Below are 26,956 nucleotides of genomic sequence, written 5' to 3'. Positions count from 1 at the left end.
CTCACTTGATCATTGTGTATGATCCTTTTAATGTTCATTGGATTCTATTTGTTAATATTTTGTTGAAAATTTTTGCATCTGTATTCATTAGGTTATTGGCCTGTAGTTTTATTTTCTTGCAGTGTCTTTGGCTTTGGTATCAGGGTAATGCTGGCCTTGCAAGATGAGTTTGGGAGTGTCCCCTCCTCTTCTATTTTTTGGAAGAGTTTTAGGAGGATTGGTATTAATTCTTTAAATATTTGGTAGAATTCACCAGTGAAACCATATGGTCCTAGATTTTCTCTTTTGGGAAGTTTTTGATTATGGATTCAATCTCCTTACTCATTATTAGTCTGTTCAGGTTTTCTATTTCTTTATGACTCAGTATTAGTAGGTTGTATGTTTCTAGGAATTTATCCATTCCTTCAAGGCTCTCCAATTTGTTGGTGTTCATACTAGTCTCTTACAATACTTTGTATTTCTGTGGTATCTATGTAATGTCTCCTCTTTCATTTCTGATGTTATTTATTTAAGTCCTCTCTTTTGTCTTAGTCTAGCTTAAAGCTTTGTCAATTTTGTTTATCTTTTTAAACAACCAGCTCTTCGTTTCACTGATCTATTATCTTTCTGGTCTCTATATCATTATTTTTGCTCTGATTTTGTTATATGCTTCCTTCTGCTAACTTTAACGAACTTAGTTAATTCTTCTTTTCCTACTTCCTTGAGTTAGGTTGTTCACTTGAGATCTTTTTTCCCTTAATGTAGGCATTTACCACAATAGACTTCCCTCCTAGAACTGCTTTTGCTGAATCCCATAAGTTTTGGTGTGTTGTGTTTCCATTTTCATTTGTTTTGAGATTTTTTTAATTTCTTTTTTTGATTGCTTCTTTGATCCATTGATTGATCAGAAGTGTGTTGTTTAATTTCCCCACATTTGTGAATTTTCCAGTTTTCCTCCTGTTATTGATTTCTAGTTTCATACCATTATAGTAAGAAAAAATACTTGGTATAATCTCAATTTTTAAAAATTTCTTAACACTTGTTTTGTGATCTATCCTTGAGAATGTTCTGTGTGCACTTGAGAAGAATGTGTTTTGCTGCTGTTGGTGGAATGTTCTGTGTATGTATGTTAGGTTCATTTGCTATAAAGTATAATTCAGATCCAGCATTTCCATGTTGATTTTCTGTCTGAGTGATCCATCCGTTGTTGAAAGTAAGGTATTCAAGTCCCCTACTATTGCATTGTTTTCTATTTCTTCCTTTAGATCTTTTAGTATTTGTTTTATATATTTAGATGCTCCAATGTTGGATTCCCATATATTTGCAATTATTATATCCTCTTGATGAATTGACCCCTTTATTATTGTATAATGACCTTCTTTGTCTTTTGTTACAGTTTTTGAGTTAAAGTCTATTTGCCTGATATAACTATAGCTACCACTAATCTCCTTATTTTCCATTTGCATGGAATATCTTTTTCCAAACCCTCAATTTTAGACTATGTATACCCTTAAAGCTGAAGTGAATCTGTTGTAGGCAACATATAGTTGAGTCTTTTTTTAAAATCCACTTAGCCACTCTATGCCTTTTGATTGGAGAGTTTAATATATTTGCCTTTAGAGTAATTATTAATATGTAAGGACTTACTAATCCCATCTTAGTAATTGTTTTCTGGATGTTTTGCAGTTGTCTTGTTCCTTTCTTCCTCTCTTGCTATTTTCCTTTGTGAATTGATGATTTTCCATAGTGATATACTTTGATTCTCTTCTCTTTGTCTTTTGTTTATCTACTGTAGGTTTTCTTCTTTTTAAAAATATTTAATTAATTAATTAATTTATTTATTTATTTGGTTGCACTGAGTCTTAGTTGTAGCAGGCATGCTCCTTAGTTGCAGCTCGTGGGCTCCTTAGTTGCGGCATGCATGTGGGATCTAGTTTCCCCACCAGGGATGGAACCCAGGCCCCCTGCATTGGGAGTATGGAATCTTAGCCACTGCGTCACCAGGGAAGTCCCTGTAGGTTTTCTTCTTTGTCATTACCATGAGGCTTACATAAAGCATTCTATAGATTTTACAGTCTATTTTATGCTGATTACAACCTAACTTTGATCACATACAAAAACTCTATCCTTTTACTCCACCCCCCATATTTTATGTTGGACATTATCATACAGAATATGCTTTGAGGCAGCACCCAATATGTGATGCCATTTCTCTGACTGCTGGCATATATTGGTCTGGAAATGAAGAGGTGGATGTGGGAGTGGCTCCTCTCACTACTAAACCTAAAACCCACTCCCAGAATTTTTGCTTCTAATTCCTACACATCTGGCTTCTGCTGGTTTCAAGGTCTTACTTCCCAAGGGAGGAATGCTTCTACCAGGAGACACAATAAAAGGATGTGTTGGATTGGAAGTAGAGTCTGCCATCCGGCCATTTCAGGTCCTATGTCCCTGAACTAACAGAGACTAGTTGGGGAAATTGATTCTGATAACCAAGTCAGTGCAATGTCAATTTCTATTATGAAATGGCATCAGTGAATAAAATCTGGACATGAGAAGACTTTCCCTGGGGGCACTTCTTACTACTTCCCTGTCCATTTATAAAAGTTAACAGAAAACCACTGCAACCCAGCAAAGACAGAACCATTAAGAACTCAAGCCCTTCAGAAATGAAACTTCAGATTACTTCACCAAGTAAAAATTCCCAGCTAGCTTAGGCACTGGTTGAGGGCCCAGGAACCATGGAATTGTTAGTAGAATAAAATGAAATTATTACTATCAACTACAGCCTTGCAGTCAGTAATAGAAATGAAGACTATAGCAGTGAGGCATATTTTTCTTGCTTGTTTTTATGACTTTGCATATTTTGAATATTTTTGCCATCCTCCTCCTTTTCTATATTACTTGGTATAAAGAAATTTCATGGTTGTTGACTTTGCAGTTTAGTCTTTGCATTATAGCATACTCAGGTGGGCTTGTAAATGAGCTAGGAAAGCAGTTAGTTAATAACACACAGAGGGACTTCCCTGGTGGTCTGATGGTTAAGACTCGGAGCTTCCACCGCAGGGGCACAGGTTCAATCCTGTTCGGGGAACTAAGATCCTGCATGACGTGCTGCGTGGCCAAAAAAAACAAAAACAAAAAACAAGCAAACCAAAAAACTCCCAGAGGTGGATAGATATGTAACTGGTGGGATTTTATACCTTTCTTTCTTGGATATAGGTGATGTCTTAGTCTGCTCAGGTTGCCATAACAAAAGACCACAGACTGGGTGGTTTAAGCAACAAATAGTTACTTTCTCACAGCTCTGAAGGCTAGAAGCCCATTATCAAGGTACAGGAAAACTTGGTTTCTGGTGAGTGCTCTCCTTCTGGTTTGTAGATGGCTGCCTTTCACTATGTCCTCACATGGCCTTTCCCCAGTGCATGCATCAGGGGATAGAGGGAGACCTTCCTCTTGTTATAAGGCTGCCAGTCCTATTGGATTAGGGCCCCACTCTTAGGACTTCACTTAACTTTAACTACCTCCTAAAGACCCTGTCTCCAAATACAGTCACACTGGGGGTTATTGTTCTTACATGAATTTTGAGGGGGACACAATTCAGTTCATAGCCAATGAGAACATTTTCATTTGTACCAGGAACATCTTGTTGGGAAGAAGTTGTTGTCATTATGGGGAAGTTTAAATAAAATCGAAGAATGCGTACAGACAATGCCTCTTATAAACATAGATGTAAAATTCTAAATGAAAAAATAAGTAAATCAAGTCCAAGTCATATAAAAATAATTCATCGCTAACAAGTTGGGTTTATTCTAAGAACACAGGTTGTTTTAACATTCGAGAAGTAATGACTACAATTCGTTTCTTTATTTTAATAAAGAAAAAATCATATATGGTCATAAAAAAGATAGACAGTAATGCATTCGATAAAACTCACCATCCAAGGTCAATACTTTTTGCAAACTATTAATAGACAGGAGCTTCCTTAATCTAAATAAAGAGTACCAAAAACCCTATAGTAAGCATTGTACTTCATGGTAAAGCAAAAGCTTTCCCTCTGAGTTGGGAACCAGACAAGGTTCTCAATCTTACCACTCTTACCACTTAAACTTAACACTGTAATGTGTCCTAGCCAGCACAGTAAGGCAATAAATAAGCAAACAAACAAATAAATGAAATAAAGAAGAGGCATAATGATTGGAATAAAAAAATAAGTGTTCTTTGCAGATGACATAATTATGCATGTCAAATCCAAAATAAGACAAAAACTATTAGAATTTAGCAATATCATCAGGTACCCAAATGTATTCCTTCATACCTGCAGTAAACAATTAGAAAATATAATTTTAAATGATTTAATTCAAAATAGCATCAAATATATGATATTTTAAAGAATAAATCAAATGAAAACTGTGTAAAAACCATTGCACCAAAAACTAAAAAACGTTATTGAGACCTAAATACATGGAAGGGACATAACATATTAATGAGTTAAAGACTTGGATTAATTGATTTAAGACTTGGAACTCATATTAATGGGTTAAAGTTAAGGAAGTCAGTTCTCCCCAAATAGAGTTATAGATTTAATAAAATCCCATTAAAAAATGCTAACAGGTTTCTTTTGTATAAAAACTTACAAGACAGTTCTAATTTTATTTGAAAATGCAAAGGGCCAAGAATACTGAACAAAATGTTGAAGGGAAAAAACAGGAGGACTTACTCTAGGGGATAAAAAGATTTATTATAAAGCTACAGTAATTAAGGGAGTGTTGTTTTTCTGCAAGGATAGCCAAATACACCCCAGGACAGAATCTACAATCAGGAAAGGAATCTACAATCAGTGCTACACTTACATGGATGATTGATTTATGAAAAGGTCACACAGCTGAGCAGGGTGGGGAAATGACCCGTTCAATAAAAGGTTTTGGGACAACTGAACATCCAAACATACAAAATAAATCCTGACCCCGACATCACAATATACACATAAATCAATTCTAGGCGACTTTTAGATATAAATGTGAAAGGAAAATGTAATACAAATTTATAGCATGACATAAAGAAAGGCTTCATCAACAGGGACCATAATACTTATAAAGGAAAAGTTGAATAAGTGGAACTGCATTTAAAATAAGAAATTTTATTCACCAAATTCACCACTGTGAGTTTAAAAACAAAGCAGAAAGTAGGAGCATATGTGTAACAATGGACTTTAATTTAGAATATATATTTTTTAAACTTCTACCAAAAAAAAGGAAAAACAGCCCAGAAGAAAAACGGAGATGGGCACTTGAATAGGCACTCCATAAGAGAGGCTACCCAAATGGCCAAAAGACACATGAAAGTGCTGAACACCATCAGTAAAGAGGAAAATGCAAATTACAACAACAATACACTGTACATGACACACATATACATCAGAAGGGCTAATTTTTTTAAATTTTATTTATTTTATTTTTTTTATTTTTGGCTGCACTGGGTCTTCGTTGCTGCACACTGGCTTTCTCTAGTTGTGGCGAGCGGGGGCTACTCTTTGTTGTGGTGCGTGGGCTTCTCACTGAGGTGGCTTCTCTTTGTTGCGGAGCACGGGCTCTAGGCACGCAGGCTCAGTAGTTGTGGCACATGGGCTTAGTTGCTCCGCGGCATGTGGGATCTTCCCGGACGAGGGCTCGAACTCGTGTCCCCTGCATTGGCAGGCGGATTCTTAACCACTCCACCACCAGGGAAGCCCTGGAAGGTGAAGTCTTAACCCCTGGACCACCAAGGAAGTTCCCAAACCCTTAGGATTTTGGAGCAAAGCCCTGGCATCCTCTGCAGACAACTACTCTCCTTTTGAGAAATAGCTTTCGGTTTGCTACTGGGCCTTCGTAAAGGCTGAACAATTAACCATGGGCCATCAAGTTATTGTGTGACCCTGTGCTACCCATCATGTACTGTGGGTGTTGTCTGACGCACCAAGCCATAAAGTCGGGGGTTCACAGAAGCACCCCACCATCAAGTGGAGGTGGAATATACAAGATTCAGCTCAAGTGGGCCCTGCAGGCACAAGTAAGTTACATGAAGCAGTGGCCCAAATGCCCATGGTCTCCACTCCTGCTCTCCCAGCCTGTGCCTATGAGGAGTGAGGATTTCCCTACAATCAGTTGACAGAGAGAGAGAGAGAACTTGGATCAGGTTTATAGATGGTTCTGCACAATATCCAGAAACCACCCAGAAGTGGACAGCTGCATTCTGAAAGCCCTTTCCAGGACATCCCTAAGGGACAATTTTGAAGGGAAATCTGCCTGGTGGACAGAACTTTGAGCAGTGCACCTGGTTGTTCATTTTTCTTGGAAGGAGAAACGGCTAGATGTGCAATTGTACATTCTGAGCTGAATTGTATGTATTCATGGGCTGTGGCCAGTGGTTTGACTGGATGGTCAGGGACTTGTAAGGAACATGATTGGAAAATTGGTGGCAAGGAGGTTTAAAGGAATGTGAGGAGACCTCTCTGAATGAATGAAAAACATGAAGATATTTATGTCCCATGTGACTATTTATCAAAGGGTGACCTCAGCAGAGGAGGATTTTAATAATCAAGCGGACAGGATGACCCCTTCTGTGGATACCAGTCAGTTTCTTCCCCCAGCCATTTCTGCCATCCACCAATTGGCTCATCAACGAAGTGGCCCTGGTGGCAGGGATGGGGGTTATATAAGCAGCCAGCAAAATGGACTTATACTCACCAAGGCCAACTTGGCTACAGCCAATGCTGAGTGCCGAGTCCGCCAGCAGCAGAAACCAAGACTGAGCCCCCAGATGGCACCATTCCCAGGGGTGACCAGCCTGGTGGCAGGTTGATTACATTGGTCCACTTCCATCATGGAAAGCGCAGTGTTTTGTTCTTACTGGAATAGACGCTTACTTGGTATACAGATTTGCTTTCCCTGCACGCAGTGCTTCTGCCAAAACTACCTTCTATGGGCTTCCACAGTGCCTTACCCACTATCGTTGCCTCTGATCAAGGAACTCCAGCGCAAATGAAGTGCAGCAGCGTGCCCATGCTCAGGGAATTCATTGGTCTTAAGATGTTTCTCACCATCCTGAAGCAGCTGTCTCCATAGAACAGCGAGATGGCCTTTTGAAGACTCAGCTATCATGTCAGCTAGGTGGCAATACCTTGCAGGGTTGGGGCAGGGTTCTCCAGGAGGCTGACCTTGTCCTGAGTCAGCATTCAAGAGATGATGTTCTTTCTGTCCTAGCCAGGATTCACAGGTCCAGGCATCAAGGGGTGGAAATGGGAGTAGAACCACTTACTATTACCCCTAATGATATAATAGCAACACTTTTGCTTCCTGTTCCCATGACTTCATGCTCTGCTGGCCTGTAGGTCTTACTCTAAAGGGAGGAATGCTTCCACCAAAAGATGCAACAATAATTCCATTGAACTGGAAGATAAGATTGCCACCCAGCCAGTCTTGCCTCTAAATCAATAGACAGAGTAAAGAGATACTGTGCTGTCTGGGGCAATGGATCCTACGTCCCAAGGGGGAAGTGGATTGCTATTCCACAAGGGAGTAAGAAAGAGTACGCCTAGAGTATTGGTGAGCCCTTATTACTACTGTGCCCTGGAATTAAAGTCAATGGAAAACTACAGCAACCCAATACACGCAGGAATACTAACGGCACAGACCCTTCAGGAAAAAATGTTTGTTTTACCCAATGAGGCAAAAAGCCACAACCAACCGAGGTGCTTGTTGAGGACAAAGGAAATATGGACTACGTTGTGGGAGAAACCCTCGCACATTGCTTGTAGGAACGTAAATGGTTCAGCAGCCTTAAGAGACAGTTTGGCAGTTCCTTAAAATGCTAAATATAGAATTATCAAATGACCCAGCAATTTCACCCCTAGCTATACACTCAAAAGCATTGAAATCATATGTTCCCCATACACACAAAAAAACTTCTACACAAATGCTCATGGCAGCACTATTCATAATAGCCAAAAGGTGGAATCAATCCAAATGTCCATCAGCTAATGGATAAATAAAATATGGTATATCTATACAGTGAAGTTTATTATTTGGCAATAAACAGGAATGAATTATTGGTACATGTTACAACATGGGTGAACCTTTAAAATATTATGCAAAGTGAAAGAAATCAGTCATGAAAGACCATATATTGTATGATTCTATTTATATGGAAAGTCAAGAATAGACAAATCTATAGAGACAGAAATTAGATTAGTTATTGCTCATGCCAGAAACTCCCTATATCTTCATCATGGTAGTGATTCCATGACTGTATATGTTTGTCAAAACTTAAAAAACTTAATACTACAAAATGTAAATTTTATACTATGTAAATTATCCTTAGTAAACCTGAGTTTTTAAAAGAGACAGTGACTTTACCATACCATATTCCAGTCCACTCACGTAACAATTATAAGTATTGATAGATACTCCCTATTTTACAGATAAGGAAACTAAGGCTCAGAGATAATGAATAGTTTGCTTAAGGTCACACAGCTAATCATCAGCAGAGCAGAAGTCTGGAGTATTTGACTCCAAAGCCTATAGAAGAAAAGATACATGATTGGAAATAATAGACTAAAATATTAACAGTGGTTCCATCTGTGTGATGGACTATTTTCTGCTCCTTTTCACCTGACATATATATATAGAGAGATTTTAATAGTAAGTATGTACTTTGACAATCCAGAAAAAAATCCTATAAAACCAAAAAAAAAAAAAAAAAAGGTAAAAACGTTCACTTCTGGTAATTCTACAGATACAGTCACACAGTATGTGCAAAATGATATATGTATACTTTTCTTCATTGTCACATTGTTTAAAAGGACTTGACTCTAATTTGAAGACTCCAAAGCCAATATTTCTCGAAGTGTTTCTTTTTAAAAAAAAAAAATCTATGCATACCAGTTTGACAATGAATTTTTAATTGTATTTGCATAGCTGTTTTATGCATAGCTGAATATGAAATTGAGTCAAGAAGGTAGGCAAAAATGAGTAATTTCAGTACTAAACAAATGACAGAAGAATTTAAAGTTTTTACTGCTGTTTGCTTCACACCTGAGAAAAAGTTAAGGCAACCTCCACAAATGAGGAAAAGTCCTGAAGGTGAATTTGACACTGTAGTGTCAGTATTAATTAGCATTTATTAGATGAAGTGGTAATGATGCCAAAATAGCTAATGAAAAAGCTTTGTGTGAATGCCCTGAATCCTCAGATCTGTGAATCAGATTTCTGAAAAACTGATTTTGTTCAGAATGGTGGTACCTTTTCTCCTCCCAGGAAACAAATGCCTCTGACAGGTGGGTGTTGCCAGACAAAATTGACTTTTTCCCACTTACCGCTTCTCCACAATTTTAAGACACAGAAAGAAATTGAATCCTGCTGAGAATTCTGTTCTATGTTAATAGTTTTCAAAAGTTACTCAAGAACTCGTTCTAAGGAACAAAAGCACTTAGAAAGCACCGTACCATCGGGTTCTGGGGCTTATTTAAGGGGGCAATCAGTTAAAACAGTGCTTCTTTTAATGACGTAATAAGAGCAAAAGATAAAGTGTTGCTACCTGGCCTTCGAGTCTAGTCTAGCCTTATCCTTACTCTGATTTATGAAATTCACCCATTCCTAGTATTACTGAGTCCAAGCTTGTATTGGTCACCACACGACAGGCCAGTAAATGGAGAGACAAGGTGTTGGGACAAGGAATAGTGACTTTATTTGGAAAGCCAGCAGACCGAGAAGATGATGGACTAGTGTCCCAGGAACTAGCTTCCCCTTCGTTCGTACAGCTGTCCGTATAGGTCTGGTCACAAGGTGCCTATAAACCTCCAACAAGAAAATTGTATTCTCTGTTCTGCAACTTTTTATCTCTGTATGAATGGAAGGGTGTTACATGTTTATCATCAGAGAGCCTAGAGAATGGGCTACCACGTTTATTTCAGGCAATAGGCAACATTCTTTTACAAAACGTGCAGAGCCAGCGTGACTAAGCACAGGCAAAAGAGCACAAAGTTAAAGCTAAAGGAAACAGATCTAATATGGATTCAGGTTTGTTCTTTTCTGTTACACTAGCACCTTAGTTTCTAATTGACCAGATGATTGATCTTTTTAATTTTAATCTTCCTAGTAAATTCTGCTTCAAAAAAATATAAAAGTATACATGCTTCCTATAGTCAGGGAAACAATGCAAAACCAAGAAAACCCTTCCAAGCTCTGCCCCTCATTTTTCCCACCCACCTGTCCTCAGGGACCCAGTTTTGATAGCCTGGTGTGTCTCTCTCCATATATGGGAAGGATAATTTTAGTAGAATGAGAATATTACTTAGCATCTTATCTTTCTTATTTCAAAATTCATGGTGGATATTCACCCAGGTCAATGGCTATGAAGTGAAGTCATTTGAAAAATAACTGCATGTTATCAGTCACTATTTGCTGCCTACTTAACAGCCATTCTCCCCTGCTTCCCTGTAAAAAGAACCTTGATTTCATTCAGGTATTAAGTGAGCAGCAATGTGCTTAGGTAATGCCGGCCACTCCCCAGTCCCAAGGAATGAATCATGGTTGGTCTATAGTGTAGGCACTCTATCACTCATAGTCACCCATCCCCTTGTTTGCTTGTTTGTTTCTATACAGTTTTTATTGAATGTAATATTAATACAGACAAGCACTGACCATGAATAATGACTACCAAGCAACATATCCATATACACATCACCCAGATCAAGATATAGAGCATCACCAGCAACTCAGAAGCCTGTCTCAGGCATTACCCTCCCCCAAGCAATCAGCATTTGCTGTCTATAACCATAGATTAGATTTGCCACTTTTGGAACATTATATAAATTGAACAATACTGTATATATTCTTTTGTGTCTTGATTCTGTTGTTCAACACTGTGTCTGGGAGATTCATCCATGTACATTTGTGCCCATTACATTCTCTCTTCACCATCCTCTGTCTTGAGTTCTTGAGACTCTTAGGATCTCAGTTGACTATTGATTTCCCATATCAATTCTCCAACATGTGGGAGCAAAGTCATATCCCACCTTCCTCCGCCCCACCTACGGAAGCAGAAAGCTGATTACCTTCACCCTCCTACCTTCTTCTATTAAGCACTGCCTTGAACATAAGGACATCTTCCCCCTTGGCCAATCCCCTATTCTCCTGGAGCCATTGTTTACCTCTTCTTCCTTCTTTTACTTCCTCAAACCAGGTGTTGAAATATCTTACTTTGGTTATTTTTCATGGGGTTTCTGAATGTCCTTCTACTCTTTTCCCCATCCCCTCAACCCAGGGAATGTCTTCAATGCCCTTCTACTCAAAGTCAACTCTGGTAACACTTTCTAGAGACATACCCGTGACAGAGACCACGTAGTTAGTATACATTACCCTGGAATCCATTCTCCCTCCTTTTTTTTCCAGTACAGCACATGGCTGCCCACCCACACACTACGTTTCCTTATATTCTGGGCAGCTTGATGGGGCCATGTGACTAAGCCCTCACCAATGGAATCTGAGTGAACTGATCGCACATCATCTCCTTAGAGATTTGCCTTCTACTATTTTTCTTTCCTGCTTTTTTCTGACCACATATGTGGTACTGTGAGCCAGCTTTTACCATATAGATGAAGATAATACACTACATTCTAGAACAGCACTGTTCAAGCAAAATATAATGTGAGCCACAAGTGTGATTAAAGATTTTCTAAACAAAGAAAAAATGGATAAAATTAGATTTAATAACATATCTTACTTGACCCAATGCATCCAAAATATTATTTCAACATGCAATCAATATAAAGTTATTAATGAAATATTTGAATTCTTTTTTCATATGGAGTCTTTGAAAACTGGTATGTGTTTGTACATGTATTGCAGCATGTCCTAGTTTGAACCAGCCACACTCCAAGAGCTCAATAGGAACTCATGGGTAGTGGATACCATATTGGACAGAGCGGTTCTAGAGCATGGCAGAACGAGAGGGCAGAAGGAAGTTGGGTCTCTTGTGTAGACCTGCCCAGCCTCCCTGGACTATCTGGCTACAGCTATTATATGAGAAATAAATTTCTACCTTGTTGGAGCCAGGGGTTTTTTTTTTGAGTTTCTTCATCACAGAAGCTTAGCCTGTATCTTTACTAACACTCATATTCACATTTAAACACACACTTATAGTACTTACACCCTCTTTGAAAACTCCTACATTCAAGGCAGCTAGAAGCTTTATACAATATTTAAAATTTAAGGAATTGTAACTGAAGAAGCTCTGGAAATATCACATGGGGGAAATAGCTGGAGGGCCAGATATTCCATGGTAAACTAGGTCCCAACCCCATCTCGTTTTCATTTTACAGTTTTCTATTAATCCCATGCCTTCATCTGCTTCTCTTTAACATTTTTATTTGGAAAATATTTTGTAAGAACTGTGTAAGACAGAATTAAAAGTGATACACTGAAAATGCGATAAAGACCCAAAGAAGAGTAAGTGAAGCACAAATAAAGTTGAGGTACTTTAGAGGTCAGGCGTATGAAATTAGGGTAAAGTGACTTGCTTAAAAGAGAAAATCACGAGACTTCCCTGGTGGCGCAGTGGTTAAGAATCCACCTGCCGATGCAGGGGACACGGGTTCGAGCCCTGGTCCGGGAAGATCCCACATGCCGCGGAGCAACTAAGCCCATGCGCCGCAACTACTGAAGCCCGTGCTCCTAGAGCCCATGCTCTGCAACAAGAGGAGCCCCTGCTCGCTGCAACTAGAGAAGAGCCCACGTGCAGCAATGAAGACCCAATGCAGCCCCCCCCCAAAAATAATAATAATAAATAAAATTTTTAAAAGTAAAATAAAAGAGAAAATCATTGAAGCAGATCATTGAACTTTCAGAAACATTGAAAAGTTTTGCTATATTCCAGATAGTGGGCTAGACCAACAGAGACTGGGCCAGCAAGAAAGACTTTCTGTGGAGAAGACACCGGAGCTGAGTCTGAAGCATGTGTAGACTTGAGTCAGCTGACGTGGGGAGCAGAGGAATTTAGCAGAAGGAGAAGGATGTGCAAAGTCCCTGGGTGAGTACCAGCATGAGATATTCTGGAGACCACAGGCACTTGTTCTGACAAAAATACAGAGTGCAACAGCGCAGAGTGGCTGGAGGTGCGATCAGTGCAGTATGTAAGCGATGGCTCTCAGAAGGCTTTGCGGTCCATGGCGAAGAGCTGCACTGTATCTTGTCGGTGCTCTGGAACCTCTAAAAATTTTCAGTGTGGCATCTCAGAGGTGGTTGGTGGTGATGACAAGATCAGATCTGCCTGATAACGAGCGTGCCATTACAGAGGTGGAACTGGTATTGATTCAATGCCCAATTATAATGAAGGTGAAAGAAATGGTGAATTCAAGGATGGGGTTAAGGTTTCTGATATTGGTGATAAAGTGACTGCTGGTCCCTCAAGTTGAGAAGGACATAGAGGGTTTAGAGAGCAGGATGACGAGTTCGGTTTTGGAAAAATGAAACCTAGAAAGTTGGTAAATTTATCCAACCAGGGAAGAAGAGCCTGAGACGCTACCAGGGGGGAGATCAACATTTAAGGTGGAGACAGAGAGAGAGGGAGATTCTAAAAGCCCAGGGAAAGGACATTTCAGTGCAAGTGCTATTAGGCATCAGGACTAGAACGTGTCCTCTGGCTTTAGCAATAAGGCAGGTGATGATTTGGAGAGGGGTGTTCACGTGGGATGGCCGGGGCAGAAGCCGGGTAAAAGTGAATGAAGGAGGGAATTGAAATAAAGTGGGCATGACTGTCACAGACCACCCTTTCGAAGAGCTTAACTCAAGAAAGGAAACGGCCCCTCAGGACACACAAGGGAGGGTTTTTAGAAAATAATAGATTATGTAAGCATTTTATGCTGAAGAAATCCTCAGTAAAATGGAAGCAAGTTATGTCTCATAGAAATGCTAATCAGTGGAGCATCGTCTCATCTACAGAGACGGGAAGAGGAGCTCACTTGTGGCGGCAGTGAGTCTGCAGAGCAGGCAGAAGGCAGGGACCCGAGGGGTTCTCTGTTCTCTCTAAACTGAGGGAGGACCTTTGCCGCATGAAGGGGGAGGCTGCTCGCTCTGGATCCGGGGTGGCACCCACCTTCTCAGTTGCGACACTTTCTCCCGTGCTTCTCAGCTGCCTGGGGGCGGCGACACAAAGATTAGAAGAGTTGGGTTGATTGAGGGTTAGGGCTGTGCTAGGTAGATCTGGGGGGAAAGATGGGCAAGGGAAGTGAGGGTTTGGGGGAAAAGGTAATTAAATTAAGGTTCTTTGGAGCGTCATAGGATAAGGAGCTTAGTCTTGTTCAACGTCTTCATTCTATAAAGGGAGAGGATGAAGAACTTGTCCAAGATCAGAGCTCGTTGCTGGTAGAGTGGTGTCCAAGATTTAGAACTTCTGACCCTCTGTCTTTTCCGCTGCACGAACTGAGGTGTTTCTGTGCCGGCTCTGCTCTGCCACATACTTGCCCTCGGGCACTAACTTTCAGGGTGGATTATTAGAACCCAGTCACCAAGCATCTGGGGGAAGGCAGGTTTGCTTTGCCTCTGATCTTGCTTTCGAGCATTACTGAGTCACTGGTTGCTCCACGCAGACACGGGCTGGTTGGATTTACCTATTAGCATGTGGAAACCTTTCCTCTTTCTGCTGGTTTCGAGCAGACACCCAGGAAGCACAGGGTTAGTACAACAGGGAAGGAAACTGGATAAGAGACAAAGCCAGTGATTGTAGAGTCCCCCCACAATAGAGAATTTCTAAAATCTTTTCCTATTTTTCTCCAGTCACCACATCGTCTTTTCTAGTGCCGATTCCTTTCATTCCACTTTGAATATTTCCCCTTTGATTTTACTGTCTTCTTTGTTACAAGAAGAAATCGCCGTTACTGGGATTATGGCTTTTGTGAAACAGCAAGGGACTGGCTCCTTGCTGATACTGTCACAGATATTTCTATCACCATCCTCTTGATTGGCTACTCGCTGAAAACGTATCATCGAACCTCTGATCCAATCATTTTCTGAATTGAATGTAGGCTCAGTCTCTCCCTTTCTCAGTGGTTATCAGGCTAAATCTGAAAAAGAAAAGGTCCCACTACCTATTAGAATTATTCTTAAATATGGGGGATACATATTTCAAGTACTTTACTTAAGCTTAATTACAATTATATAAATGATCTCAGATCACTATTAAAATCATTTCCACTCCAACAAATGAAAGGCATCCTTGAAGTTACAGATACCCAAATAATATGAATTAGGAATGCTATAGAGACCTTTAGAAATAAGAAAATGACTATAGAAACGGGGCTGATAACACTGTTTAAAGGCTTACTTACACTGGATTAACATTTTATTTTGTTGGACATCGTTGCACATTCAGCAAATAACAATACAGGGTGCTCAGTTAAATTTGAATTTCAGATAAACAACGAATAATTTTTAGTATAAATATGCACACTTACATATGTCAATCAAGGCTCTGCCTCTCTGGGCCTCAGTTTCCTTATCTGTAAAATAGAGGCATGGATAAGATGATCTAAGGCTTCTTTTTCCTTTGACATTCATGAGTAAAATCAGAGTCCAAATCGAAAGGAACATTCTTATGTCATTTTCCCATTTTCCCAGGTGTGTCCAGGAGTCTTGGGCCAGCTGGCCAGAAGGCAGCACTTCACGATAGGTAACCCCTTTAGTGTGGTAGAAATGACACTGGTGACACTGAACAGAAGGGGCTAGCTCCCCCTTCCGGTTACCTGCCATCATGAAACAGCTTGATAGTTGCAGGGAATCCTTAGTGTCAGGTCAATTTTGAAATTATATGGATTCCAAGTTTACTTGAAACCCATCTTTCCCCACATTAGAGACACATTAGAATTCAAGAATGCCCGTCGTAACTTTTGGTTGCTTCTCTACCTGGAAACTAACAGGCTCCAGGAAGGAACTCGATAAATGTTTATTTAATAAACGAGGGAATGGTAGCTAACCAGGTACACTTAGGTTCACGCATCCTTTCATGTGAGTCTATGGCACTGGATTAAAAGAATCTCTGTATTGTTCACCATTTTCTAAATATAAGGTTTAAATAATTTGCATGTATAGATTACTAAGAGATTTTTGCTCCAGTAGGAGATTCTGGATACTTTAATTGAAATTCATCATGCTGATACAGATGTTAGACCAGATAAATATTATATTTAGAGGATGTGTATTGAATCCATCTTAGCCTCGTTTTTCCCTTATTCTCTTGGCCATCATTGCAGTGCACCGTAACTATAAAACACGTACATAACCTAAATGCACACAGAAGGCAGAATATGATCATATCAAAGGAAAGGCATCTGTGGATTACCTTCGCTGTGCCAGGCACTATGCATAAACGGAATTATCATTAAAATCGTCACAGCAATTCAATGAGGAGGTAAATTTTCATTTATCTACTGTTTTGCTTGGGAGAGACTTTTTTCATGCCTTTAGGTCACACAAATGGTAGCAGAATTGAATTTCAGACCTAGGTTGATAAAATTTCTAACCCCATACTGTTTTCATTGTCTGAAAGTAAAAGCAACGTTAGACAAAAGGGCGTCTCTATCAAATGGAATTGGTTAAAGGTGTGGAAGAAACCCCAGGAACTACAGACATCAAATGGAAGACAGAAGATCATGGTTTTGTAACAGAACCAAACAAAAGGTCACATTTGCTTGTCCATCCCAGCAATGAGATCCTTTTTTCAATTGTCAGACACATCGCCTCTACTTTCTAACTTCATTTGTTTTATTTGGTTTGTTGAGGGGAGTACAGAGAGGGTAGCCTTGTCAGGGAGTCAAAGGATTCCAGCATCTGCAGGGCCACTTGGTACCTGTATCATCCTGGACTAGTCATTTAGCTTCCGAGTCTTGTTTTCTCCATTTCTAAAATATCAACTCAGGCTTCCCTGGTGGCGCAGTGGTTAAGAATCCGCCTGCCAATGCAGGAGACACGGGTTCAAGCCCTGGTCCGGGAAGATCCCACGTTCCACAGAGCAACTAAGCCTGTGCGCTACAACTGCTGAAGCCCTCACGCCTAGAGCCCGTGCTCTGCAATAAGAGAAGCCACCACAATGGGAAGCCTGTGTACTGCAACGAAGAGTGGTGCTCTCTACAACTAGAGAAAGCCCGTGCAGCAATGAAGACCCAACGCAGCCAAAAATCAATAAATTAAGAAATTAATTAAGAAAAAAGAAATATTGACTCTCCCAATCCAATGCTCTCCCAAAAGCATTTTTACATGCAGGGGACCCACGTGAAATATACATGTGAATGTTAATTTCATAGCACTGTACAAAAATCATAATGACCACCTCAACTAAAGGCTACTAGGATGAATATCTGTTTTTCTAAGACCAGCAAATATAAGAGAAAAAAGGACTTAGGATGCATGACAGAGTCTAGAGATCATTTGGATTCTAGTTCAATCTGGCTGCTGTGGTGACTATAATGATTTTGGATATACTTGATTACTGTCCTTTCTACACCACAGGGGAATAAATCATTTTATGAGTCTTGATTGCATTTAATACCTCGACAATAAAAATAAGAACTTTCACATGAAGCGTTGATTTACTTGTGACTAGAGGTATAGCAATTCAGACCAAGTTACTGAATTTGATAGTAGAAGAAATATAAGCATCCAGCAGTGGGTTGTTTCAAGTGAAAACAACTGTGCTGCTTCCAGAAACATTTGGCAAGTGATTTGTGTGGGGATAAAATAATAGCAAAGGTAAAAATGAGCAAATGACAAGCCAGTTATCAATGGACGCCCTGTGGAGTCACGAAAGCTGAGAGATTTCCGGCTGTGATTTCAGGGTCATAATTCCTTCTCGTGACTGCATGCAAATTAAGGAAGAGTTGGCTAGACGTGACCATATCAAGGAATTTATGAGTCAGCATCAATAAAAATGCTGACTAGGAGACTAAATAATTGCTTCTATTTCCTGTCTAACTGGCTATTCTTAAAGTTATGTCAGAACCATAAATAATGAAATCTGAACAGTATGCATGCATGCCCATGAGCTGGATTGGAAGTTCAAAATAAAGCCAGCATTCCACATGAAGATTTTTTAAGATAAGTTATCAGATATCGCCCATTCCATGGACCTTTATCTATTAAAGAAGATATCATAATCTCCCTCTTGTCAGCAGAGAAAAATCAAAGAATTATTTTTAGCTGAAATCTCAGGTACTAGAATATTTTCAGCTTCCAGAGATTGCCAGGACGTTGTAAGGTACATTTGGAAATTTTTGTCTTTGGGGAATAGAGGATTGTTTGGGGCCAGAAACAAATGTGTCTCCTCATGAATTTCAAACATCTTGCAGTTTGCTTCCCCTAAAATACAGATGCGATAAAGGCCTTTCCCTTTGAAATATGAGAAACAAACTTTGGCAAAAAGATTTTTTTTTAAGGAATATTAGAAATGAAGTGAAACTTACATTGTGTCTTAGCCATTATTACGGTACTCACTACTGTCACAGTCATGATGACTGTCTCTTCTAAAACATTACCAGGACCCTACCTAGTATTTAATTGTGAACTTATTAATCTATTGGGGGTGACTTTATTTGCAGCTACAATTTGCTACATCTTTTTTTTTTTTTTCAGCAACTGACCCCTTTGTTCTGGTATCGTGAGACTATTTTACCTCTACCACACCAAATTCTCCACCCTCCTCCCCCTCCATGACTAAATTATAATTTCCTTGAGAGCAGGGTTATGTCTGTCTTGCTCATGGCTATGTCCTCCATCCCTTATGCATAGATGGTGCTCAATGTGCATTTGTGAAGTGAATTGACTGAATTGAAGCAGGAGACTTTTTTTTTTTTAATTGAAACATAGTTGATTTACAATGTTGTGTTAGTTTCTGGTGTACAGCAAAGTGATCCAGTAAAAAATAAATATATATTATTTTTCATATTTTTTTCCATTATGGTTTATCACAGGATATTGAATATAGTTCCCTGTGCTATACAGTAGGACTTTGTTGTTTATCTATTTTTTTTTTATCTATTTTATATGTAGTAGTTTGTATCTGCTAGTCCCAAGCTCCTAATTTATCCCTCCCCCTGCCGCTTCTCCTTTGGTAACCATAAGTTTTTCTCTATGTTTGAGAGTCTGTTTCTGTTTTGTAAGTAAGTTCATTTGTGTCATATTTTAGATTCCACATACAAGTGATATCATATGGTATTTGTCTTTCTCTTTCTGACTTACTTCACTTAGTATGATAATCTCTAGTTCCATCCATGTTGCTGCAAATGGCATTATTTCATTCTTTTTTATGGCTGAGTAGTATTCCATTGTGTGTGTGTGTGTGTGTGTGTGTGTGTGTGTGTGTGTGTGTGTGTATCACATCTTCTTTATCCATTCCTCTGTGGATGGACATTTAGGTTGTTTCCATGTCTTGGCTATTGTAATAGTGCTGCTATGAATATAGGGGTGCATGTATCTTTTGAATTATAGTTTTGTCTGGATATATTTCCAAGAATGGGATTGCTGGATCATATGGCAATTTGAATTTTAGTTTCTTGAGGAACCTCCATACTGTTTTCCATAGTGGCTGCACCAATTTACACTCCCACCAACAGTGTAGGAGGGTTCCCTCTTCCATTTGGAGAAATTTTTATTTCAGTTTTTCACTGAGTTACTAAGGTGAATGTGAAGTCCTTATGACTGAGAAATCAATTTACCAATATACCTTTTTTTTTGTACCTAAAAGGAAACTATAACTTTAGCTCACCAGAACTAAGGATAAATACTTTGCAGTTTTTTTGAAATGTTTTAATAATATTTGGCATCATGATGATAATTTTGATAAATTAAAACATTAAATTCTAAAGCAAACTGATGACTTGATTCTATATGTGATACATAAACTAGACAGCTCATTAAACATCAAAAATAATATAACACATAGTTTACATATTTTAGGCTTATAATGTCAACATGATAGAAGACCAGTTTCAAAAAGTAGTGGGAAAATAATCATAAACAGTTTGGGTCACAGAGAAAGGAATTTGATATAAATAGAATTTGGTAGATATTTCTTTCTAGTATTATTAATAGATTTTATGTGAATTGCAGTTGCAAATTAGAAAAGTGTCATTCTTTTGGAGTGCAATGGTTCAGACAGCCTGGAGTGTCATGTGTCCAGACACTGTCAGCGAGTTGGCGAAGGGTAATTGACAAGCATCAGCCCATATGATGGATGAAGAGCTGTACCACGCATCGAAAGTGTTCACCTTTTTTAAAAAAAAGCCCAGAGGAGACCAATTTCAGCTTCAGTAACATGCTAGCTCAAGGAGAATAAAATATTTTTAATGGTAATATAAGAATACGTGTTTCACTTTAGCAGATGAAATATTCTTTGCTCAAGGACAAAAGTCAAATCTTGAGGTTTGTTCTCCAGAGATGAAGAAAACTCTCAAGTGTAGATCATTGCTCTACTCTGTTGTAAATCAAGTAGCTGAGCTTTGCAACTGACACAAGGTAAAGAGAAGAAGAAAAAATGGCAACCAGAATTTTTCTGAGGTTTTAGGAATGCCGGCCTATAGGAAGATAACAACATTCTCTGACAGTGGGGAAGATGACAGCAGGGAAGAGAAGGAGTCTTGCCCCTGATATTCTAAAATTTAAAAGATACAAAACATCCTCATAGAGATGTTTTAGCATAACACAAATCACAGAATTGGAAGAAGGACCAGTATTGGTATTGAAGCATATAAAAAAGGTTAATAAATGATGAAAGTACAGCTCCATAATAGCCAAATTCAAAAATGCCATGGGTAACCCTGGATCCTGAACCAGGGAAAAAAAAAAAAAAAAGGTATACACTGTAATGGACCTTACTGGTGAAATCTTGGATAGGGCTGTGGATTAGATAATAGTGTATCAATGTTAAATGCTTGATTTTCATCATAGTACTGTGGTTATGGAAGAGATTGTCCTCATTTTTAAGAACACACACTGACAGATTTAGGGAAAGGGGGCATAATATCTGTAACTTACTCTTAAAAAATGGTTCAGAAAAAAAAGTGTGTGAGTGTGTGTGTGTGTGTGTGTGTGTGTGTGTGTGTGTGTGTACATAGAGACTGAGAGGGGGAAAGAGAGGGGGAAGAGTAAGAGAGAGAGGGACCCAGTGAGCAAATGATTAAACAAATGGGGGTAAAATGTTAACAAGTGGTAAATCTGGATAAAGGTAAACTGAATATAGGAATTCTTCTTACTGTATTCTTTCAAAATAAGAATTACAAAATAAAAAAAGATAGGTCAAAAAAATTCCCATATAATTAGAAACAAAATAACATTTATCACACTTGGATTATTAAATAACATGGGTTAAAAAAGGAAGTCATACCACCTAGAGGGATGGGATGGGGAGGGTGGGAGGGAGGCGGATGCAAGAGGGAAGAGAAATGGGAACATATTGTATATGTATAACTGATTCACTTTGTTATAAAGCAGAAGCTAACACACCATTGTAAGGCAATTATACTTCAATAAAGATGTTAAAAAATAAAAAAATAAAAAAAATAAAGTTGGTCTGCTTCAAAAAAAAAAAAAGGAAGTCATAAAGAAACCTAAGAAACACACAGAACTGAATATAAATAAAACTACATGGAAGAATACATTGGGAAGGGGAAAGCAGTCCCGAGGAAGAAATGGATAGCTCTTTAAAATAAATGTATCAGAAAATAAGCAAGCTTATCACCAAACTAACAACAAGTTTACCAATTTTTTTCCTTCTGGTTCTCCAACCACTTGGCTCTAGATGCAGGGGCGGTCATGCAAGTTCCCCTACCTTCTGGTTGAGGATAGAAAGAGGGAGCCCCAGTAAGGCAGAAGGTGCCTGGGAGTCACAAAGAGGAAGAAGCCCAGGAAAGCAACAGCCATAAAGCTGTTTACAAATCCTAGGCTCACCTTCGAGCTGCACATGTGTGGATCTGATCCTAATCAGCACATTAAAGACTTTGAGAACTGAACCGACAGATTGCTGCCCAGGTTCTACACTGGCCAGTGCCTGAAAATACTTGAGACACATCCAAATAGCATGCAAATATACCAAGCAAGAGCCCACAGAATGTATGCTAAAACCTGTGACCAGAACTTGACCTAGCTGATGGTCTGCTAAAATTTAAAGAAAAAGAAATCAATATTTTCCCATAGGATTTCACATGGCCCAGAGTCTTGTAATGTAATATTGAAAATACCTAAGGCTCAATCCAAAATTACTCCGTATGAAAAGACCCAGGAAATCTCAACTCACTTCCGAAAAGACAATCAACAGAAAGTAACGGTGAGATGACAAAGATGTTGGAATTAAATAACAAAACTTAGAGGCAGCTTTTATTAAAATTCCCCAACAAGCAATTATGAACACTCTTAAAACAAATCAAAAAATAGAAAGTCTCAGAAAAGAAAGAGAAAACTAAAAGAAAAAGAAAATGGAAATTTTAGAACTGAAATAGACAACTGAAATGAAAAATCTCACTGAATGGGCTGAATAGCAGAGTGGAGATGACAAAAGGACAAATCAGTTAACTTGATGATAGATAACAGAAATTATTCAATCTGAACAAGAGGGAAACAAATATTTTTAAAAATGAAAAATATTATAATCCTAAGAGAAATTTTTTAAAAATCCAATGTCTATGTCATTGGCGTCTCAGAAGAAGAGGAGAAAGAATGTGAAGAAATAATGGCTGAAAATTTCCCCAAATGAGAGAAATATATAAACTTACAGATTCAAGAAGCTCAATAAATCCCAAATAGGATAATCTTAATAAAATGCATTCCCAGAAATATAACTAAAATGCTGAAAACTAAAAACAAGGAAAAAATCTTGAAAGTAACCAGAGAAAAATAATTCTGGTAAACCTATACAGTAAACCTTTTTGTTTTGAAATAATATTATATATACAGAGGTTATCAAAAATATACATTGTTCCTCTAAACCCTTCACCCAGCTCCCTCTAATGTTAACCCAAGAGAACCATGAGAGGGTCCTCTGGATGACCAGTTTCCAGAGGAGGAGGAGCAAAGGCTATCTTGGCATGGGGATCCAGGGTCTGATGCCCAGGGTAGACCAGATGCCCCATCAAGTTCAAACCCACAGGGGAAGGATCCCTTCATTCAGCCGACTCTATCCTTATGCAGCAGTTCTTCTCCAAGTGCAAGGCAAAGCTTGTCCTGGTGCTCCTTACCTTGGAAGATGTTCAGAACTTTTTTGATTCAACCCTCCCTCCTGAAAGGGAGCTGCTAGCCCAGGTTCTCTCTCTCTTCAGGGATCAGATGTGACAGAGAAGTCCCGGGGGCAGTTCCTGAGGACACCCTGTTCTTCTCTTCCTCCCCAGAAATTCGCTCCACCAAGGGACTTCCCTGGCCCAGCACAACCAAAATGGGCAACAAGAAATATCCATAGCAAGGGCTCCATTCAATCTTGTATCTACAAAGCCAGAAAACAGAAGTGAATTACCTGGTAAGCAGGCCCACCTTCCAATAAGCCTATTTCTGAAGATGTAGGACTATAGCAAGGTGCTTTTCCCCCTTTTCTACTAAAGAAACTTTGATTTTTTTTGTCTTCTAGTTTTATTGCTATTAAGAGATTATACAATGGCTCAAATGTAAGCTTGATATAATTGCAATTCTTAGAATAATGTTTTATAACTGTATATTATTTAAATGTGAATCTTATCAATTAATTGCTTCCATTTTATTCTAGTTGTAGGTAGTATAATTACAATATTTTTGTTCTTAGCAAGACCCCTAAAATCATTCAGAAACACAGCAATAATGATTTTTTATCTTTCTTCTAAAATAAGTTTGAGCTTTTTCTCATTTGGTTTCATTGCTATTATTTAAGTGATTATACAGTAACTCCAGTGAAAACTTCATGGGATCATAATTCTTAGGATAATGTTCCATAAATGTATATTCTATAAATGTGAATCTCATTAGTAATTTGCTTCTTTTTAATTTGATTTCTGGATAGTGTATAGTATTTTTATTGTTGCCATTTAACAAGTTTCTTCTCTTGACCCAGAAACAGAACAATATTTTGTCTCTCTGCTAATTTACCATTTTCCTTCATTTCATTTCAAAGCTGCTGTTGTCATACACTTGCTCATGTGCAAGTTTGACCAGAATCATATTATAATACTTCTTAGGATAGCGTGATAAATGTATTTTATTCAAAAGTAAATTTCATGAGTAAATTGTTAACTTTTATTTCCAGATAGTGAAAGATAGTAATTCAGTTGATGGTGTCGAAAATGTTCCCCATAACCTGAACTATGGGAAAAGTTTTATACGAGCAGTCGCGCCATTGGAGGTATTTGAAATTCAAAGACCATATCTGCATTCCAAGGGCTGCATTTACCCTAGTTATGAGACTAATATGCTTACCTAAGTAAATGTTAGTTTTAAAGAAAAGCCCCTGATGGTTCTCACTATGCATAGCATAAAATCCACAGCCCTCACTATGGACCACAGAGCCCCAGATGTGCTGAGCTCCGCCGTTCCACTGACCTATCTCATGCCCACTGGGCTCCGGTCACTCTGTCCTCCCACAGAGACTCAAGCTACCAAGCCCCTCCCACCCTTTCGTTCATGCTATTCTCCCTCTGCCTGAAATGCTACCCGCAACCCCGAAGATGCCTGTCTTCCCTCATCCTTCTGGTCTCAAATGTACATCTCTGGAGAAGCTTTCACTGCGTTCTCAATCAGTATGAGTTCCTCTTTACCATAAGACTCTGGGATGTGTAACTTTTCATTAGTAGCATTATCACAGTGTGCAATTGTATAATTATTTATGTGATTATATTTGAATGTGTGTATCCATACCTCCATGTCATCAGGGATTAGATCTATTTCTTGTTCATTTACTGTGTCCAGTGTTTTCAGAGCAGCAAGGGGAGGGTGCTCCTGGCATTTGGTGGGATATTTTTCCTTGTGCAGGTGTTTCAGGTTTGGCTGCAATAACAAAGCATAAAACACAGTCTTCCAGTGCCTAACAAAGCAAGCATTTCTTTCTCACTCATGGGTTTGTGGATGAGCTCTTGCCTGCCTGGGCTTGGCTGGGCTTGGGTTTCAGGTCAGCTTCATTCTCTGAGGCCTGCTTGTCATTTGAGGGCCCAGACAGAAGAGGCAGTGGCAACCTGGGCCCGGTCCCCTCACGGCGGACCGCACAAGCCCTGGTGGGAGAGTGGAACACAGGCTGCTTCTCAAAGCCTCTGTTCAGAACTCATGCACCCTCTTGTCTGCCCATCTTCCACTGGTCAGAGGGCCCAAGATCAGTGTGATGGAGAAATCAACTCCACCCAAATGATCTAACGTTACCAATGTCCCTTGGGGGCTGCTTCACAGCCACTCTAGACCCTGGCACCCCAGACTCCTGCCACAGGCCCCGTATTCCAGGCCTCACAATCCTAACAAGCAGGCTCCACTCAAGAGGAGGCTGCGGGCATCCCAGGTGAGGAACAGGTGTTCCCAGCAGAGTTGTCGGCCTGAGAGTCCCACGTACAGTGACAGCATTCCTGGCAGGAGAGGCAAGAAGACTTCCTTCAACGGCCTCAGGTCTGTGTATTTCAGAAAGGTCCTGACCACCCCTTCCCCCCCATCAACCCCACGGTGTGTCCTTATAACTCCCCATGGTATTGAGTTCTGGGCTGTCACTTATCTGTACGCCCATATTTATTGAGGGCCTAATGAAGGCTGGGCGGCGCCCGGGTAAGGCTGCTGGGTTAAGGTGAGGTGCCAGGTCTGGGTCAGGCCCTTCCTTTGTAGTTTTCCATCCCACAGAGTGTCCCCTTTCATTTAGACTCATCCCATGATTCCCATGAAGTAAGGGACAGCCAGGCAGAGACCAAGTGACTAGCACATAAAGCAAACAAAAAGGAGGATTAATTGATGCAAAACCAAGATGTCATGGAACCTGTCACTTGAGAAATGCATTCTAGTGCTTGAGAACTCTGCGAAACTATTTTAATTGGATCGAATTAGTCAAATCCTGATAAGACTTTACCTAGCCATACGCAAAAAGACAGTCTTTACATAGTAGACAGATAAATATATGCAGAATGAGTGTATAAACCTACGCAATTAAGTGGTATGGGAGAAGGGGGGTGCATCAGACACACTGCTAAATGAAGTGACAGCTTTAGTGCTTGAGAACATAATCCTATGATATAGTACTATTACTATCCCCCTATAAAAACACAGACAGGATTGACGTGTAACTTTAAAAGCTATGTAAGAATAACCAGGCCCAGCATGGCATCAGAGGGAACATGGCTACCTAGGTGTCAAGTGTGGGCCTGAACTCTGGTGGTTCCGGTTCTGCCCCTGCCACTTAAACCCGCTATCCACAAAGAGTTGGCAGGTAATTTAACACCATCAGGTTAGTATTAGAGCTAAGCACTTAACTGAGCATTATTCCATTTAATCCTCACAATTCCCGGCTCTTATCAGAGAACAAGAGTGAGGTTTAGAGAAGTTAAATAATGTACTCTGTATTTGAGCTGGATATGTCTGACTCTAGAACTGGTCTATTCTACCCTGCTTCATTCAATAGACCCACTAACCCCCATGCTTTTGTGAACATCAAAAAGGATGTGTATAAAAAGCACCTTTCGAAATATTGAAACCAACGTCAATTAGTACTACAAAATCACCTCGGACTGTACAGAATTTCTCTGGAATTTAACACAATCACAATATAATTTCTTTAAAGTTTATGTACCTTATGTACCTGTTACAAGCATTATCTTCTGTAATCATCACACAAGCCCACGTGGACGGTCCTGCACTAATTTTTAGATTAAATTACGAATGTTCTGGCGAAACGCTGTTAAAGCAAGTGTGATAAAGCCCCCCAAGCGACTCTACGGAGCCTTGGGGGGCCGTCCAGCTTCTTGTGTGCAGGTGAGCAG

At 39.4% G+C, this 26,956-nt stretch overlaps 1 protein-coding gene across 5 annotated transcripts in view; it reads right to left on the bottom strand.

The window, feature by feature from the left end:
- Window positions 1-37: 37 nt before the first annotated feature.
- LOC309640215 (uncharacterized protein) overlaps window positions 38-26,956 on the bottom strand; it is a 29,261-nt gene continuing 2,342 nt past the window's right edge. For 2 of the 5 annotated variants that reach the window (XR_014252090.1, XR_014252093.1), the window contains exons 2-5: window positions 24,870-24,998; window positions 23,231-23,472; window positions 15,467-15,511; window positions 38-15,076 (exon numbers count right to left, since the gene is read on the bottom strand). Coding sequence is in view for 1 of the 5 variants with exons in the window: in XM_082418722.1 (XP_082274848.1) it covers window positions 25,063-25,219 (157 nt within the window). In the remaining 4 variants the exon portion in view is untranslated. The other 3 variants (XR_014252091.1, XR_014252092.1, XM_082418722.1) reach the window with 3 other exon arrangements.

Source organism: Balaenoptera physalus, assembly GCF_965194825.1.
Source record: "Balaenoptera physalus genome assembly, chromosome: 12".
Taxonomy (NCBI): Eukaryota; Metazoa; Chordata; class Mammalia; order Artiodactyla; family Balaenopteridae; genus Balaenoptera; species Balaenoptera physalus.
Note: the sequence above shows the minus strand (reverse complement) of the source record. Positions and strands in the feature narration are given on the sequence as shown.